This window comes from Mytilus californianus, unplaced genomic scaffold (assembly GCF_021869535.1).
Source record: "Mytilus californianus isolate M0D057914Y unplaced genomic scaffold, xbMytCali1.0.p SCAF_15, whole genome shotgun sequence".
Lineage (NCBI taxonomy): Eukaryota > Metazoa > Mollusca > Bivalvia > Mytilida > Mytilidae > Mytilus > Mytilus californianus.
In genome coordinates, this window is record NW_026262637.1 from 29,323,112 (window position 1) to 29,339,568 (window position 16,457).

The 16,457-nt window shown below is 32.1% G+C and overlaps 1 protein-coding gene across 12 annotated transcripts in view; it reads right to left on the reverse strand.

The window, feature by feature from the left end:
* Window positions 1–16,457, reverse strand: part of LOC127725825 (protein phosphatase 1 regulatory subunit 12A-like) — an 85,135-nt gene that overhangs the window by 37,182 nt on the left and 31,496 nt on the right. For 9 of the 12 annotated variants that reach the window (XM_052233125.1, XM_052233123.1, XM_052233120.1 and 6 more), the window contains 8 exons: window positions 15,815–15,858; window positions 13,351–13,545; window positions 12,706–12,885; window positions 9,453–9,656; window positions 8,020–8,075; window positions 3,380–3,667; window positions 2,417–2,507; window positions 501–680 (listed from right to left, as the gene is read on the reverse strand). In XM_052233125.1, coding sequence (XP_052089085.1) covers window positions 501–680; window positions 2,417–2,507; window positions 3,380–3,667; window positions 8,020–8,075; window positions 9,453–9,656; window positions 12,706–12,885; window positions 13,351–13,545; window positions 15,815–15,858 — 1,238 coding nt within the window. The remainder of the gene's footprint in view (window positions 1–500; window positions 681–2,416; window positions 2,508–3,379; window positions 3,668–8,019; window positions 8,076–9,452; window positions 9,657–12,705; window positions 12,886–13,350; window positions 13,546–15,814; window positions 15,859–16,457) is intronic. The other 3 variants (XM_052233126.1, XM_052233127.1, XM_052233129.1) reach the window with 3 other exon arrangements.

The following is a 16,457-nucleotide window of genomic DNA, read 5'->3' on the forward strand; positions in this document are numbered from 1 at the left end:
CATAACTCTAGAACAGTTAAAGTGATGCCACCAAAATTCAAACTTGATCTGTGTTTTGTGGTAATAAGCATTGTGTATAAGTTTCATAACATTTGGTAGAGGCAAACTAAAGTTAGAGAAGGGAAACCAATTTTGGGACATCCGTACATCCGTACAGATGGACAAGGGTAAAACTTAATGCCCCCTCTGCTACGGTGGGGGCCTTGAACTAGTGAGGGAAATAATAACAAGTTTATTTTTAATAGGTAAAATTAATCATAATCCAAGATCTTTCCTAAGATATCTTTAAGGGGATATATTATTGATGAATCTCATGTGACATTGCCAGACACACATTTATGTGACATTACATGCCAGACACACCCTTATGTGACATTACCAGACACACACTAACTCTAATTTTATCTTATTTTATCTTAACAAATTTCATACACAAAGCCATTTAACCACAAAAAATAGTCTTCCTGAGAAAATTCCTTTTTACACATTGAATAACTTACATCTGTTCTGAAACGTCGCCTAACGGATTCTGGTTGTTCTATACTTGTCGACTCTATATTAGAAGTTCTACTTTCACTTAAAACATTGTTTGTTTTTTCACTAGATTTTGTATCACTTGGTTTTGTGTCTGATGAGTGTAATACTTCTTCTGCCTTCTGTATATCTTCTAATGTGACGCCCTGAAAATGAAATTTATATTTGTTTTTAAATTCCTATATAGTATTATTTCTTTTTATCAAGTAGATGCAAAATTCTGCTGACTAGTCGATACCTGTGAGCATGTAAACAAAATCTGCCGATAAAATAGGTAGAGAGTTTATAGGTAAAGCATGTTTTATAAATCAAATTATATAAGAATAGGACTTAGGACTGTTCCAGAAAATACTATGTGCCCCCAAAGGAAGGCAATTTTTTTTTTTTATTTTTTTATTTTATGTGGGTGGTTGTATTTGAAATACCAAAATGCAAAGGGAGTGTTGTCCTAATTTTTTTTTTCTGTGGGTGGTGGGGGTTAAAACTAGAGGCTCTCAAGAGCCTGTGTCGCTCACCTGTATTTACTGATGCTTTGGAAATCATGTAAAATAAGGTTAAAATCATAATTAATAGTATTAGATATTAGATATTATAATGATATCTAAGATAATAACAAAACACTGCAAAATTTTTGTAAAATTACTAACTCAGGGGCAGCAACCCAACAACGGGTTGTCGGATTCGTCTGAAAATTTCAGGGCAGATAAATCTAAATCTGATGAACATTTTTGCCACCTTTCAGATTTGCTCTAAATGCTTAAGTTTCAGAGATATAAACCAAAAACTGCATTTTACCCCTATGTTCTATTTTTAACCAAGTCGCCCATGATGGTTGTAAGGCGGGGTCATCGGACAAATTTTTTAAACTAGATACCCTAATAATGATTATGGCCAAGTATGGTTAAATTAATTTGTCTCAGTAGTTTCAGAGAAGAAGATTTTTGTAAAAGATTACAAAAATTTACAAAAAAATTGTTAAAAATTGACAATTAAGGGCAATAACTCCTAAAGGGGTCAACTGACAATTTTGGTCATGACAACTTATTTGTAGATCTTACTTTGCTGAACATTATTGCTGTTTACAGTTTATCTCTATCTATAATAATATTCAAGATCATAACCAAAAACTGCAAAATTTTCTTAAAATTACCAATTCAGGAGCAGCAACCCAACAACAGGATGTCAGATTTGTCTGAAAATTTCAGGGCAGATAGATCTTGACCTGATAATCAGTTTTACCATATGTCAGATTTACTCTAAATGCTTTGGTTTCAGAGATATAAGCCAAAATCTACATTTTACCCCTATGTTCTATTTTTAGCCATGGTGGCCATCTTGGTTGGTTGGCGGGGTCATCGGACATATTTTTCAAACTAGATACCCTAATGATGATTGTGGCCAAGTTTGGTTAAATTTGGCCCAGTGGTTTCAGAGGAGAAGATTTTTGTAAAAAGCTAACGACGACGGAACGACGGACGCCAAGTGATGAGAAAAGCTCACTTGGCCCTTTGGGCCAGGTGAGCTAAAAAAGTGCCGTCCCGGGAGGGGGGGGGAGCATAGTATTTTCTGGAACAGCCCTTATATCAAGTATAATTGAATATTTAATTGTAGTTGGTCATGTATACAAGCCCTTGGTTAAGTATGTTTTATAGTCATGTCTGTATTTGGTTTACATTACATACCATATTTAAAGGATATGATACTAGAGCTCTAAGACATGCCACTTTAATCATTGGAAATGCATTTTTTTTCATGTTCAGTCAAGCATTAAAAGTAATATTGTTAAATCTTGCTTAAGACATATTTGTAAATTTTGCACTGCACTGATATAAAAGTAGACTTTCAATAACATTTTTAGGGAGTTTTTGTCTAATCTGTATACCTGTGTAGACCTTCTGGTCTCCCTAGCTCTCTTTGCCCTAGCCTTTCTTTGAGTCTCAGCTTCCTCGTCTCTGCTTGGTATTTGATATGATCTGTAAAAGTTCAAGGTCATGTTGATAAAAAAAAGCTTTCACAATTCTTTCTATTACAAGCCTCACTCTAATTTATTAGTAAGGAATTACAAAACCTAAGTTCCTCTGAGAGCAAGGGTAAAATAAGAAACATGTGTTTGTGTGGTTTCCATATCAATTGTGGTAAACTAACTTTCAGCGGGGTACATACCAAACAGTACATTATGTTTTCAGCAGAATTAATTCTTTTTTAATTACATAATTTGTTGAAAGTCAAGGACAAAATATGTGAAATTATCTCCTAAAACGATTGCAAAAATTGCTACGGGATAGATGTTGCAAAAAGTTAAAACTTGCATTTCAATTTTGATAGCACTATTTGTATGCAACATTTCATGAAATCACAAAAATGTATCTCAGTTTTTTGCACATTGTTCAACAATCACAATAATAAACATACCCCGAAATTTCTGAATTAACAGTACTTTTTTTATTTGATAATTAGTACCCTCTAAAATCAACTGACGCCAATTAAAACACATTCACTGTTTGCTACTTTTAATGAAAGATGATTTGTAACATCTTTCAATTTTGTTCTTTTCTAACAACTACACATTTCAAGTTTCACTGCACATCGGGGAAAAACGTCAAACACTAAATCATTCATGCAAATCTGATTTTTAGTATTTTCAAACATATTCAAATTAATTAAAAGGTATTGCTTCTAAATAAATAGATTTTACTTCACATAATTTAGTATCAACTGTTGAGATGAAATGTATCTTCATGCAATGAATTTTTTTTCTAATGGAATCTGACATTTATTTTTGATGTTGAAACTAATTACGAATGATATTATGAATATGTTGTTATATAATGATGAAACAACAAACCTTCTGAACATTGAGTTAGTACCAAATGTGGGACATGAAGCGATAGACATGACTGAGCCGCCATGAGTGGAGACAGTAGTCGTTGCTGTGGTTACAGATGATAACGTTGCTGACACTGATGTTGCAGTACTATTTGTAGGTTGTGTAGTTGTGGATTCCATGATTTTGGCTTCTCGTTCTTTTTCCCGTCGTTCATTTTGCTCCTGCTGCCTGCGATAGTAGGGGACATAAGCAGACTGATAAGAGCTACGATATGGATTGTTGATGCTTCGACTGTATGCAGAGATCCTGTAGGATGTAAACATGCACAAGTTTATCATGCAAGGCAGGAATACTACACAGCACACATAACAAGCAATCATACAGTTATAAGTAGTCCACCTCTCACTTTAGACAGGGATGGATAGAAGGGCTCCCCTTATGGAAGAAAATTTGTGTTATTTCTTTTAGAACATGTTTTCTGATATTTACCGATGACCCTCTTTTTTTTCAGTGGACACTTTTGATAATCTAGGACAACAGACTAATCTTTATAAAACATTGTCTTCATAATTTACCTTTAACCTTATATCAAAGGTCAATCAAAATTCTTATAAATCTTTAAAATTGATGTACTGATGTCAATTCAAAACTGTGAAAACTGAAAAAGGTATTTTATGCTACATCATTAAAAGTAGCATTATTGTGTGTATTTCATTTGTTACTGCCACAGTAAGGTCCAAGTCTATTTAAAAAGAAAACTAAGGATGGATGTGGAAGATGGACTACATTTGTAACATAGTAATCAAGAAAATGTCGCACTCAATTGTAATCATTTCAAAAGCTGTATACTATCTACAATCCTATATGAAGTAACATCACTGGAAGATCTATAGATCACAGACAGAGAATGTATTCCAAATGAGAATAAACATTCCATAGTAGTTATTAAAAGCCAACTATAGCAAAGTATAATATATCTCAAGTTTCCAGTCTAGTAATTTTAGGCATTTTACCATTTGATTAGATTATTGCAATATTCTTCAGAATTTGTGTTCATTATATTGAAATAAGTGTGTCACAAGCTTTGTACACAAGCAAGTTTTGAAGAATTGTCATACTGTGGATCCATTACTATTCGTGGGGTACCAATTTTCTTATTTTGTGGGTATAGATAGGGAAACCATGAATTCAAATGTTCAATGAAATATATAAACTGACTATAGGCTTGTTTACAAACTTTGTGCAAAACCACTAAATCAAAGTTCCAGGAAAATACCATTTTTCCTCAACGAAAATTGGTACCCACGAAAATAAAAAATAAATGAATCCACGATAAGTTGAACAATAAATTTTTAGTGTATTTACATTTTGCATGAATAAGAAATCTAATTATGAAGAAATAAGATAAGACAAAAATCTGCCACTTTCTGAAAAAGCAGAATAAAGTTCATAAATCCAGAAAATATAAAGTAAGATTGCAAGGAAAATGGAAAGCAGTAGGTCCCTGCAATGAAAATGTGAATACACACAAAACAGAATTTTATATGGGTCTGAAAATATGAATTCTTGCCCAAAAGGATATTTTATATGGGTCAGATAATGTTTATAGAAACAAAACAAGTTTTTTTTATGCTTCTAGGATGTATAAAGGGACTATATTCAGTTTTAAAATGGAAGAAAAATTCACATGCATATTTATATATAACAAATTGGTTTTCCTGATCTTTTGCAAATGTACACAATAATCTTGTCAAATTTAAATAAATGTTACCATATTCATCTGAATATTTATGAACAAATCACAACTTTTAGGAAAACTGTAATCTTGTCAAATAAGATATTCTAAAATAATGTTTTTTTGTAACATCTTTCAGAACAGATGTGTAAACAAAATGTTTATCATTACAAAAAACACTCACTAACTGTAATTAAGAAATTCCAGCTGTTTCATTAGAAGTGTGATTTTCATATCTCCAACAAATTCTCAAGTGGTTTTACTAGAAACAATTAAAAGTTAATTTTGTCAAAAAGAGCGCACACAGTGGGATGTCTTGCCTGCTTCACAAAACTTAACTTTGATCACTGATCCGTTAGATGAGGTGAAGGACATGTATATCTTACAATCATTCCATATACCAAATATAGTTAGACCTATTGTTTATAGTATCTAAGAAACGGACACCAAACCACAATAAAGAGCTGCGCTATGAGTCCATGATACGCCCATCGCTTTTTCAACAGATAAAGTTCCATAACTCCTCAATGTCATATCAGAAATTTATAAAAATAAAATGCTCCGCTTGGGCGTAGCTTGATACGACCTCAGAGGTCGAACCCTGAACAGTTGGGGCAAGTATGGACACAACATTCAAGCTTGATACAGCACTGAATTTGGATTGTAATTAAATATTTGACACAGCATAGGTTTCTGACACAGAATGAATGTGGTCTAAGAACTTAAAAAATTTTAATTAACCTATTCAAACCATATCACTATTATTTGCTTTTATATATAAATCAGAAATAACCAATTTAAAATGGAAAATTTTAGAGAAAAAAAAGGAAAAAAAAATCCCATCCCCCAAAATTTTTGAAACCCCTTATGATTCATCACCCCCAAACTCAATCCCAGCCTTCCCTTTGTGGTATGGTACAATGTACCTTGCAGTACAATTTCAGAGAGATCCATACACTTGAACACAAGTTATTGTCTGGGAACTAGAAAAATGCTTGTTTTTTGGCCCCTTTTTGGCCCCAAATTCCTAAACGTTATGGGCAATTACCCCCAAACTCAAACCCAGCTTTCCCTTTGTGATATGGAACCTTGTAGTACAATTTCATAAAGATCCATACACTTATACACAAGTTATTGTCCTGAAACTAGAAAAATGCTTGTTTTTTTGCCCCTTTATGGCCCCTAATTCCTTAAATTTTGAGGCAATTACCCCCAAAATCAATCCTAGCCTTCCCTATGTGGTATGGTACCTTGCAGTACAATTTCAGAGAGATCCATACACTTGAACACTAGTTATTGTCTGGAAACTAGAAAAATGCTTATTTTTGGCCCCTTTTTCCTAAACGTTTTGGGCAATTACCCCCAAAATCAATTCCAGCTTTCCCTTTGTGATATGGAACCTTGTAGTACCATTTCATAAAGATCCATACACTTACACACAAGTTATTGTCATGAAACTAGAAAAATGCTTGTTTTTTGCCCCTTTTTGGCCCCTAATTCCTAAAATTTGGAGGCAATTACCCCCAAAATCAATCCCAGCATTCCCTTTGTGATATGGAACCTTGTGGTACAATGTCAGAGAGATCCATACACTAACACACAAGTTATGTCTGGAAGTTACAAAAATGCTTATTTTTGGTCCCTTTTTGGCCCCTAATTCCTTAACTGTTGGTACCATTACCCCCAAAATCAATCCCCACCTTCCTTTTGTGGTATTGAACCTTATGGTAAAATTTCATAGAGATCCATTCACTTAAACTAAAGTTTCTTCGGACGACGACGAAGCACTTTTGAGTTATTATCCGAAAAACTGGAAAATCCCCCTTTTTTATGAATAAAATCCCATAACTCGGAAACCTAAAGTCTAAAATTTATAAAACACAAAAGGGAGCTTATGTCAATAGATATAAACAATTCACTAAAGTTTCATGCAAATTGGTTAAAGCGTTTTTGAGTTATTGTCCGACATGTTGACCACGGACGGACGGACAGTATACCATAATACGTCCCGTAAACGTGCGTATAAAAACTAAACATTGACAAATGTCGAATGAACCTTGAAAATGACATTAAGGTCAAATCAAACCTGCCAGACAGACATGTACAACTTGCAATAATTCCATATACCAAATATAGCTGACCTTTTGCTTATAGAATGTATAAATGGACCTAACCATGAAAACATTAACATTGAACAATGAACCATGAAAATAAGGTCTACCATATGACAGACGATCCCTGCAAATGGGCATGTACATGTTATGAGCATTCCATACACCAAATATGGTTTACCTTATGCTTACAGTATCTAAGAAACAGATTAAATCAAATAAAATATTGACAACAAACCATGAAAATGAGGTTATGGTCATGTGAACCCTACCAGATACACATGCTAAAATAACAATCATTTCGTACACTGAATATAGTTGACCTTGCATATAATATCTGAGAAACGGTCTTAACCAAGCTTAATACATTTTTGTATTATTCAAAATTATCAGTCAAAATGTGTTCTACAAGGATCACTAGTCCTTCACCTTTCATTTGATACCTAAATTACCAAAGTATAACCTACAAAGTTTGATATTTACACCTATGCATAGGAACGATTTAAAAAAAAATATGTACAACTTTCCAGTATGTTCTTTTTTAACCGGGCCAGATTTGGTGGTGTTACATCTTACAAAGTCTATCCGAATTATTTTTGCAAAGAGTAAACCCCTTTAACATGCATTCGCTAAACTATGAAAATGAGGTTAGCGACAACGGTATATGCCAGACAGAAATTTCTACAATTCAATAATTTCTCTGCAGAAATTAAAGAATAAACACCTTCTCTTATTCAATGGGATACAACTCATGCTTGTTGAAAAGTGATAAGAGTTTAACACATGAGAGTACACACATAATGGTAACATACCTGTCCAATGGTTTATGATCCTGAGTATCTGTTGTTCTGCGTAATTGAACTTTATCCTGAAAATACAAAATTTACAATATGAGACACAATAAAAGTTTGCTATTGAAGCTGTATGTTTCATATTATAATGTATAATAGAGTGTGGCTGATAGTGTAGACAGTATTCCTAAAGAACAGAAAGAATCCGAAAAACAAGCATTATCTGTGTCTGTTACTTGACTAATTAGAGCTCTTTTCCTAATGCTTGTAGTTTAAAGGTTTGGTTGACTTGCTTGCTTTGTTTGTATAAATGTTTGCTTAAGCATTGTAATTAACATTGAGATCTGCAATCAATAGATAGGCGGGGCTTCAGCTTGCTTAACATCCAATAACATTTAAGTACAATGTATACAAGCTGAAGCCCCACCTATCTATTGATTGCAGATGTCAATCTTAATTACAATGCTTGAGCAAACATTTATACAAACAAAGCAAGCAAGTCAACCAAAACTTTAAACTACAAGCATTTAGAAAAGAGCTCTAAGTTTGTCTTTTTTTCAAAATTCACTGTGATCTTGATTTTAATAACTTGGATAAGGATCATTATCAACATCACCATTTCCACCTTTATGTTATTAAATGTAATTGGATATTCTGCATTTATCATTCTTTATCCCAAAATTAGTTAAATTCATGGAAAGATTTCATAATTACTGAAGCTATAACTTTGCATTAACCATATACCCCATCTGACTAATGCTCTCAGTGGTATAGCTAATACATAATCCACTGATTTTCCTTCTCGTTCACCTTTCAACTTTTAAGTTTTTTTTCAATCTACTCAGAAGTACTGCTCTCATAATTTGGTGAACATCACTTTCACAATTGTTTGAAGTATTTAAAATTTCAGTTTCTGATTTTTTTGCTGAAAAATGCTGTAATCAATATGCAAACTGTGCAACAGTTAACTATGTTTATTCAGAAATAACAGTGATATGTTTTCATCTAGTCAATACTGTGACTAGTTGAGAAAAATATCAACAAAACTGATATATGATTTTTATTTGTACTGAAATCAATTTAAATTGTTTTGCTATTTGTCAGTAAGACATTAGCAATATCATTTGCATATATCACATTACAAATTCAAAGTATTACTAACCTTGACTGGTATTAAAATCAAGAAGAAATTCCCAACACTGACATTTTAGAGTTCAAGTCAGGAATGACATTAAATGACTGAACTTTCAAAAAAAATTTCATTTACATAAATGAATCAATTTCTAAACTTTATCAACTTTAACTATTAAGCATTTTTTCTCTAAATCAAAAATAAAAAAAAACATATGCAGCAAAAGACACGAAAAATAAATACACAAAACACTTAAAACTTGACTAATCAAACCGCATACAGCTGTACAAGCCATGATGTTACTGCTAAAAACAACACTCACATTTTCAACTGAATTTCTTTCTACAGGAATACGAGGGCTAGATAAAGAACGAGAGAGATTTTTGTCACCCTCATCTTTGTTATTTTCTATAACCATACTGGTACTTCCTGTTTTACGTAAACCAGTTCGCCAGGACAGGATGTCTGGTTGTGGTTCTGTATCATTCTTTGATTCTGTTATGGTTGGTGTAACTATGGTGGGGACCTGTACCAACATGCAACAAAATGTACAATAAAAAACCCATGCCGGAAATCAAAACTAAACATGCATTTACACTATTTCTATTTACTTGAAAAAGAAAATGTATTCATTTTTAGGAAATTTTGTGGTTTTATTGCATTTTATACTTCAAATTTAACTGCAACAGATTTTTAAAAACAAGTCAAAAGATCAGACATTTGCTATGCAAATTTTATCCCCTTGTTTAATACCATTTCCAGAAAAATGTTGAAAGCTATTTCACCTTATATAACTTTAAAAATTACAATTTATGCTTAAAAATTCCCAGGAACATTATTCATGATTGGTGAAGGCTGAGCTGTTTCTTTTTAATTTGATTTTTATCAGATTGATACATAAAAATACGAGTTATATGACAAAACACAATGTAAAATGAGTTTAGAAAGTTGAGTGAAATGCTCTGATTATATGTAATAAATTATAATATATTTTTATTACAATTGTTTTATGACAAGCTCATTTACTGATAGAAGAGTAAAAAGTAAAATATCAAAAATACTGAACTCGGAGTAAATTACACAATGAGGATTGAGTATGCACAGGCATCAAATTGCAACTGGACTTATCAGTATCAAAATAAATGATGTATTTAAATGAATACAAAATTATACTGTAGCATACGCTTAGTTCAGACAAAGTTTGGAAGTAACTTCAGTATGAAAAAGCATTCTGAGAGTATTGCATGGCAATACATAGTCCCCTACCGGGTAAAAATTCATTATACTGGAACAAAATGCTAACTTGTTCTATAACTTGTCATGGTGTAAACAAAAAGTAAATATCATGTCAATATCTTCAAGCATGACTAAAAACAGTGTTGAAAACTGATTACATGAGTAAATTTTTCAAGTCCAAGGACCATAACTCTGCACACAATTATTAGGCAGAAACAAAAATTTGAACTTGATCTGTTACTTGTCATGAAAAAACTATATACCAATTATCAATCAATATCTTATAAGCATGAAGAAAAAAACATTAGATATGATTAATAGTTCTCTAGAATTAGATATGATGTAATACAGTGTATATCTATTTCAAATTATAATCAGATATAATTAATAGTTCCAAATATTTTTTTCTTTCATTTGTCACAAACTAATATAGATTTGTAACTTATCTATAAAATGTCAACAACTTTTATCTACACAATGTAATGTATTGAAATATATACATTAATAAAAATAGATTATTATCTAATTAAAGGATTTCTCTTCATAATTTTTTTTTGATATATACAATGTATAGCATTCAGAAAATTAGTTTATACTAAATAACAAACAAGCCTGTCAAAAAATTCTTCAAATAATTTAACAAAGAACGTCTTTTAAAAAATGAGTTATCTCCCTTTGTACAGAAATATGGTTTAACATAGTACTCTAACATTAGATATGGTCCAGAGTTATGGTCCATAACTCTGGACTAAATCATCAGACCGGAACAAAATTCGAACTTGATCTATAACTTGTCATGATAAAACTATATACCTAATATCAAATCAATATCTTCAAGAACGAAGAAAAAAAGGGTGGAAAGCTGATTTGCCAGACTGACGGATGAACAGACGGACAGATGGACAGATGGACAGACGGACAGACGGACGGAGTGCAAACCTAAAGTCCCCTTCGACTTCGTCGGTAGGGGACTAATAAGGATAGAAGTAACTCCAGTATGAGTAAGGATAGATTAGAGAAAGTGTCTGTGATTAGGCTGAATACCTTTACACTGGGAAGTGCCTGTGTCACAAGTGATATTACTGGGGTACCGAGTGACTGTGATAGGAAATTTACCAGGGTACCAAGTGGCTTAATCACAAGTGGTATTACTAGATTAATGTTCTTATGTTAGAATTGTTACCCTTGGTTGTTATACTGTGGTTTAATTTATTTTCATGGATACCAATTTTAGTAGATAGATGAAAATTGTATTTTCATGTATATTTGATCTTTTTGGGGTGGAAATCTGCATGTAATCTTGTAGAATATTTGACATTTGGTATCCCATGAATAATAATGAATCCACATTATAAAGTAAAAGTTTTTGTGATATCTTAAACCGATGCACTTAATATTAATTTGATGTGGTCGATTATTTCAAGTTCATAGAAAACCTTGTTATTTCTCCTGAATATGACAGTTAAATATTAAAACTATGTATGCAATGTGATGTTAATCCTAAATTCCTTTTTATAAGCTCGGTTTTCAATGACAGATTTCATATCTGTACAGGAAGGCTTCAACATAGCAAGAATATCATTACATTTAAAAATGCTGTATTCCTAAAAATGCACTTTCTCCGTATCAAAATTATCTTTTCCTCGATTTTGAGTTCTTAAATAAATTGATCTTAAAACCTGAAAATCATTTTTACTTCCTGTTCCCAATGTATGACTGCTACGCTAGAGCCTTTATATTACATCAAAGCGGTATCAGAAACATGGCTGAACACATTAGTTTAGCCATTTGCTCATTGTTAATTTAGACTATTTTAATTCCATAAATCTATGACTACCCCTAGCCAAATATTAGTGCATTGTTTAAAACAATTATTAATGAAACTTTTCAGCAATTAGTTATTTTCCCAATAATTAGTAATCTCAAATTGATTAGTGAGACACCTTGCCACAGTTTTGGGGCATATTGCATTTGCACCATTTGAAAAGATTCAAAATTTTCATTTAGGCCAAAAGTCAGATGTACATTAAATGCGATAAAATTTTACATTAGAGGTTAAATTTCATAATAACAGTTTAATAAAAGTGTTGCTTTAGGATATTAAAATATATAAATGTACACATGACGTCAAAGTGTTTGCAGTTACATCACCCAAACAGTGTAGGTGCTTTATTTACGTGATGATGATCCCATTTAACCTTTAAGTTGGTGCTAATGAAATATATCTTGGCACAACTAAAATTTAGAATGGCACAAATGCAAAATGCAGCAACTAGTGTCAGTTAAAAACAGAAAGGTGTACACATGCTGCTATAAACAGAACTCAACATGCGGACTACCTCTGTTGTTGATTTATTTGGAGCACTATATGTTCGGGATAAAGGCTCCTTCTCCTTTGCAGGAACGCTATTTGATCTAGAAAATTCTTTGTCTTTTCGAACAGATTTTTCATCTGGTTTTCTCTCTGTCTGCTCAGTTTCTTGTTTTTCTTTTGCCTCCTTCTCAGCATTTTCTTTTTCCTTTTAAGAATTATTTTTTATATTTTCCATAAAATTGAATGATTTTAATAGAATTTAGAATTTTAATATCGTCTTTTTGTGTGTGTTCTTTCCTATGTTACTATTCTGTTCTTTACAGTAAACCAACTTATTTTTGCTAATACATTTTTGCATATATTTATTTATCATTATTTACTTATTTTGTTGGTGTATCCATGTATAAGAAGATCTGAGATTGACATATCTGTGACAATCTTTATTTGGGTTATTTTTTACTTTAAGAGAAAAATCACTCATGAAAATAGCTTGTTTACAGCATACCAAAAATTACAAAATAAACTACAAAAACATTCAAACATTGCCTAAAATAAAGCAGCATATCAAAAGTACTTTTGATTCTATTTCTGCCAAACTTATCACAATCATGTTACAATACACAGGCCTAGAGCTATAACTACACTCACAATAAACAAATAAAAAGCAAACCTTCAGAGATTCTTTAGTTTCACTAATATCTTCAATCCTTGGTGTATCAATTTTCTTGTCAGCCTCATTTATAACATCTTCATCCTTCTTCTTCTCTTTGACAGTTTCATTTTCATTACTTTCTTCTATCTTTCCCATTTCTGGTTTCTGTATCTCCACAACAGCTGTTATTGGAGGCTTATCTCTGTCTCTTGTCTGAAAACAACAGGTAATTTAAATGTTGAACGTACAATACTGTCCTAAATCAGAACAATTTTAAACCTTGATAATAAGGTGTGGAGATTTTACCATTGTTTAAGACTGTGACTTTCAGATGATACTTTTTTTAATTTGCTTGTGACAAGCCTTGTGTTGTTTGGCTACTTTTGAATCTGCTGCACATCGAATTCCATTCATATGCCATTTTAATTCTTATGGACTCTTCAAACTTGAATAAGATGTTGCGTGTGTTGTCCTACTAAATTTACCCCACTTGTAATTCAAAGAATTGGCAAACAGGAAGTAGGTGTCTGACAGATCTAACAAGTGCTCACACTTTACAACTCATCACTGTCATGCTGCAGACCTAATAAGAAAGCATTCTGTTCAGTAAGCCCTGACAAAATTGTAATAGAAATATTTGTTGGACAAATAGAAAACAGACATGGTGATTGTAATATACCTCCACTCATGGAGTTCGAGTATAAAAACTTGTCTAGTGATCCATTCTTACTCTATACCTCTGCTGGTGGACTATCAGTCCCCGAGGGTATCATCAGCTCAGTAGTCAGTACTTTGGTACTTTCTCAAATTGTCTTTATAAATTTTGAAATTCTAAAGAAACTAAGGTTTCAACTCCCTCAGCCAAAGTTGACCTTAGATTGATTTGGCTATTTTTTATGTCCTTTTTGGTCAAAAACTCTATAACTGTTTCAGTTCTAATATATCCTTGGCTTTCAAATATTCAGCTTTGAGCCTTCCTGATGAAGGTAAATCCAGAAAAGGGCTTCGGATGCATTAAATTTATAATGTGTTGTTTTCATTTTTTACTGAAATCTATATTCTCATTCTATCCTGACAGAGAGCAAAGTCCAGTATGTAGGGCTATTTAATTATATGTATGCTTTGTGACAAAAATAATAAAGCATTACTATATACAGACAGTATTAGTTGTATTTCAAATTTGCATCATTTAAAAATAAAGAGTTTTGGGTAGATTGAAATGGCTTCAACATTATAGGTTGCACTTTGTAAATACAGCTGTTTCACAAATCACGCCTCTTTTGGGGAGATATATAATATTCACAGATATTTTGTTTGTTTACGTACTGGTTCCCCGATATGATCTCTATGTTTCATCTCATAGAGACATAACTTGGGTATGTAACCAGTATATTTACACATGGTTGCAGGGAATTTTGAATTCTGAGGGTCACCTAAAGTGAAGGTAGGGGTAGTAGAAGTACAGAACTTAAGTATAAGTTTAAACTCTTAGAAATTCGGTGCATATAAATGTTGAAAAAATGCCGCACAGCCCTATGTATGACCTTTGAATAAAATAATAGTGCATATCAACTTTCCATTCTAGGATATAATTTTTCACGAAACTTCATGGTAAAAGTGGCATAGTTTTAGCCGTAAAGGGAGTTCCTGTGGGAAATTGCATTGTCTATATTTACAGAAATGCAACCTTGAGGTGTCTTGGTAATTTTTTGGTGACATTTTAAATAGACTTTATGTAGTTTTCTAGTTTTAGTATCCATTCTTAAGCACTTGTTATTTTTCGATGAAAACGTAGAGCAAAAATTCATAAAAGAATTCAAGTCCATTAAATACAATCTAAGCCAATTCTGAGTAAAACAGAAGGTTGTCTTTTGATAGTTGGTTTACTTTTTCTTTTACTGCCATTTTATTGAAGTTTCTACAAATCAATAATGTATTTAATGTGATTTGAATCTTTTTTTTGTATGTTAACTTTTGTTCACCACTGAAAACTTATATACACAAATTTGAAAAATTGGCTTCAGATTTCTGTTAATACATGGTCCTTTATTCCATGTCCAATCATATATAAATGATTGAGTTAAGCCATTTCAATTGATATTTTATAGTGTGTTTTTCTATGTTGTGATGTTACACTAATGTTTCAGATAAGGGTGAAGGTTTGGTACCATTAAAACGTTTAGACCCGCTGCAATTGTTTGCACCTGTCCTAAGTCAGGAATCTGATGTTCAGTAGTTGTCGTTTGTTGATGTGGTTCATAAGTGTTTCTCGTTTTTTATATAGATTAGACCGTTGGTTTTCCCGTTTGAATGGTTTTACACTAGTAATTTTTGGGGCCCTTTATAGCTTGCTGTTTGGTGTGAGCCAAGGCTCCGTGTTGAAGACCGTACTATGACCTATAATGGTTTACTTTTATAAATTTTGACTTGGATGAAGGGTTGTCTCATTGGCACTCATACCACATCTTCTTATATCTATTACCTGATTTGCCTCAGTTGACTGCTTGTTCAATTCATTCTGTTTTTCTGTAACAAACATAAAACATTACATTATATTGTGGCGTGTATCATATAGACTTGTCCTATGAATGATTTTGGATTTAACATCAAGTACAATATAGGTAAAAGTCTTTTAAAAAGAAACATGTCTTCATTACTGAACTAAATGCCCATTTGAGAACAGATTGGAATCATTGACCAGATAAAGATTTCAATATATCGACAAATGTAAACTCCAATACAACTATGCATATCATCTTATTTTTTTTATATTATTATGAATTCTGTTACTTAAAATTTGAAATGTGGTAAGTCAAGATATATTCTCTTATGTGGAAAAACTAGAAGAATTAGAGCAGCTTGTGTTTTGTTTTTATTAATTTTTTTCCAAAAAATGAATATTCAAGAATTACAGTTACATTCATTAACTATTTACTATGATTTTTTTCTGTAGCACATTAGAATGAAAGAATTCTTAATTGGATTAATCAAATGTCTTTGTATAAATATATTAACATTTGTATATTTCCTTCAAATATTGACATATTGAGGATTTGTTTTTATTCATGGGGTACCAATTTTCAGAGATTTATAAATATATGTAAACCAAGAATTTGAATGCCCAA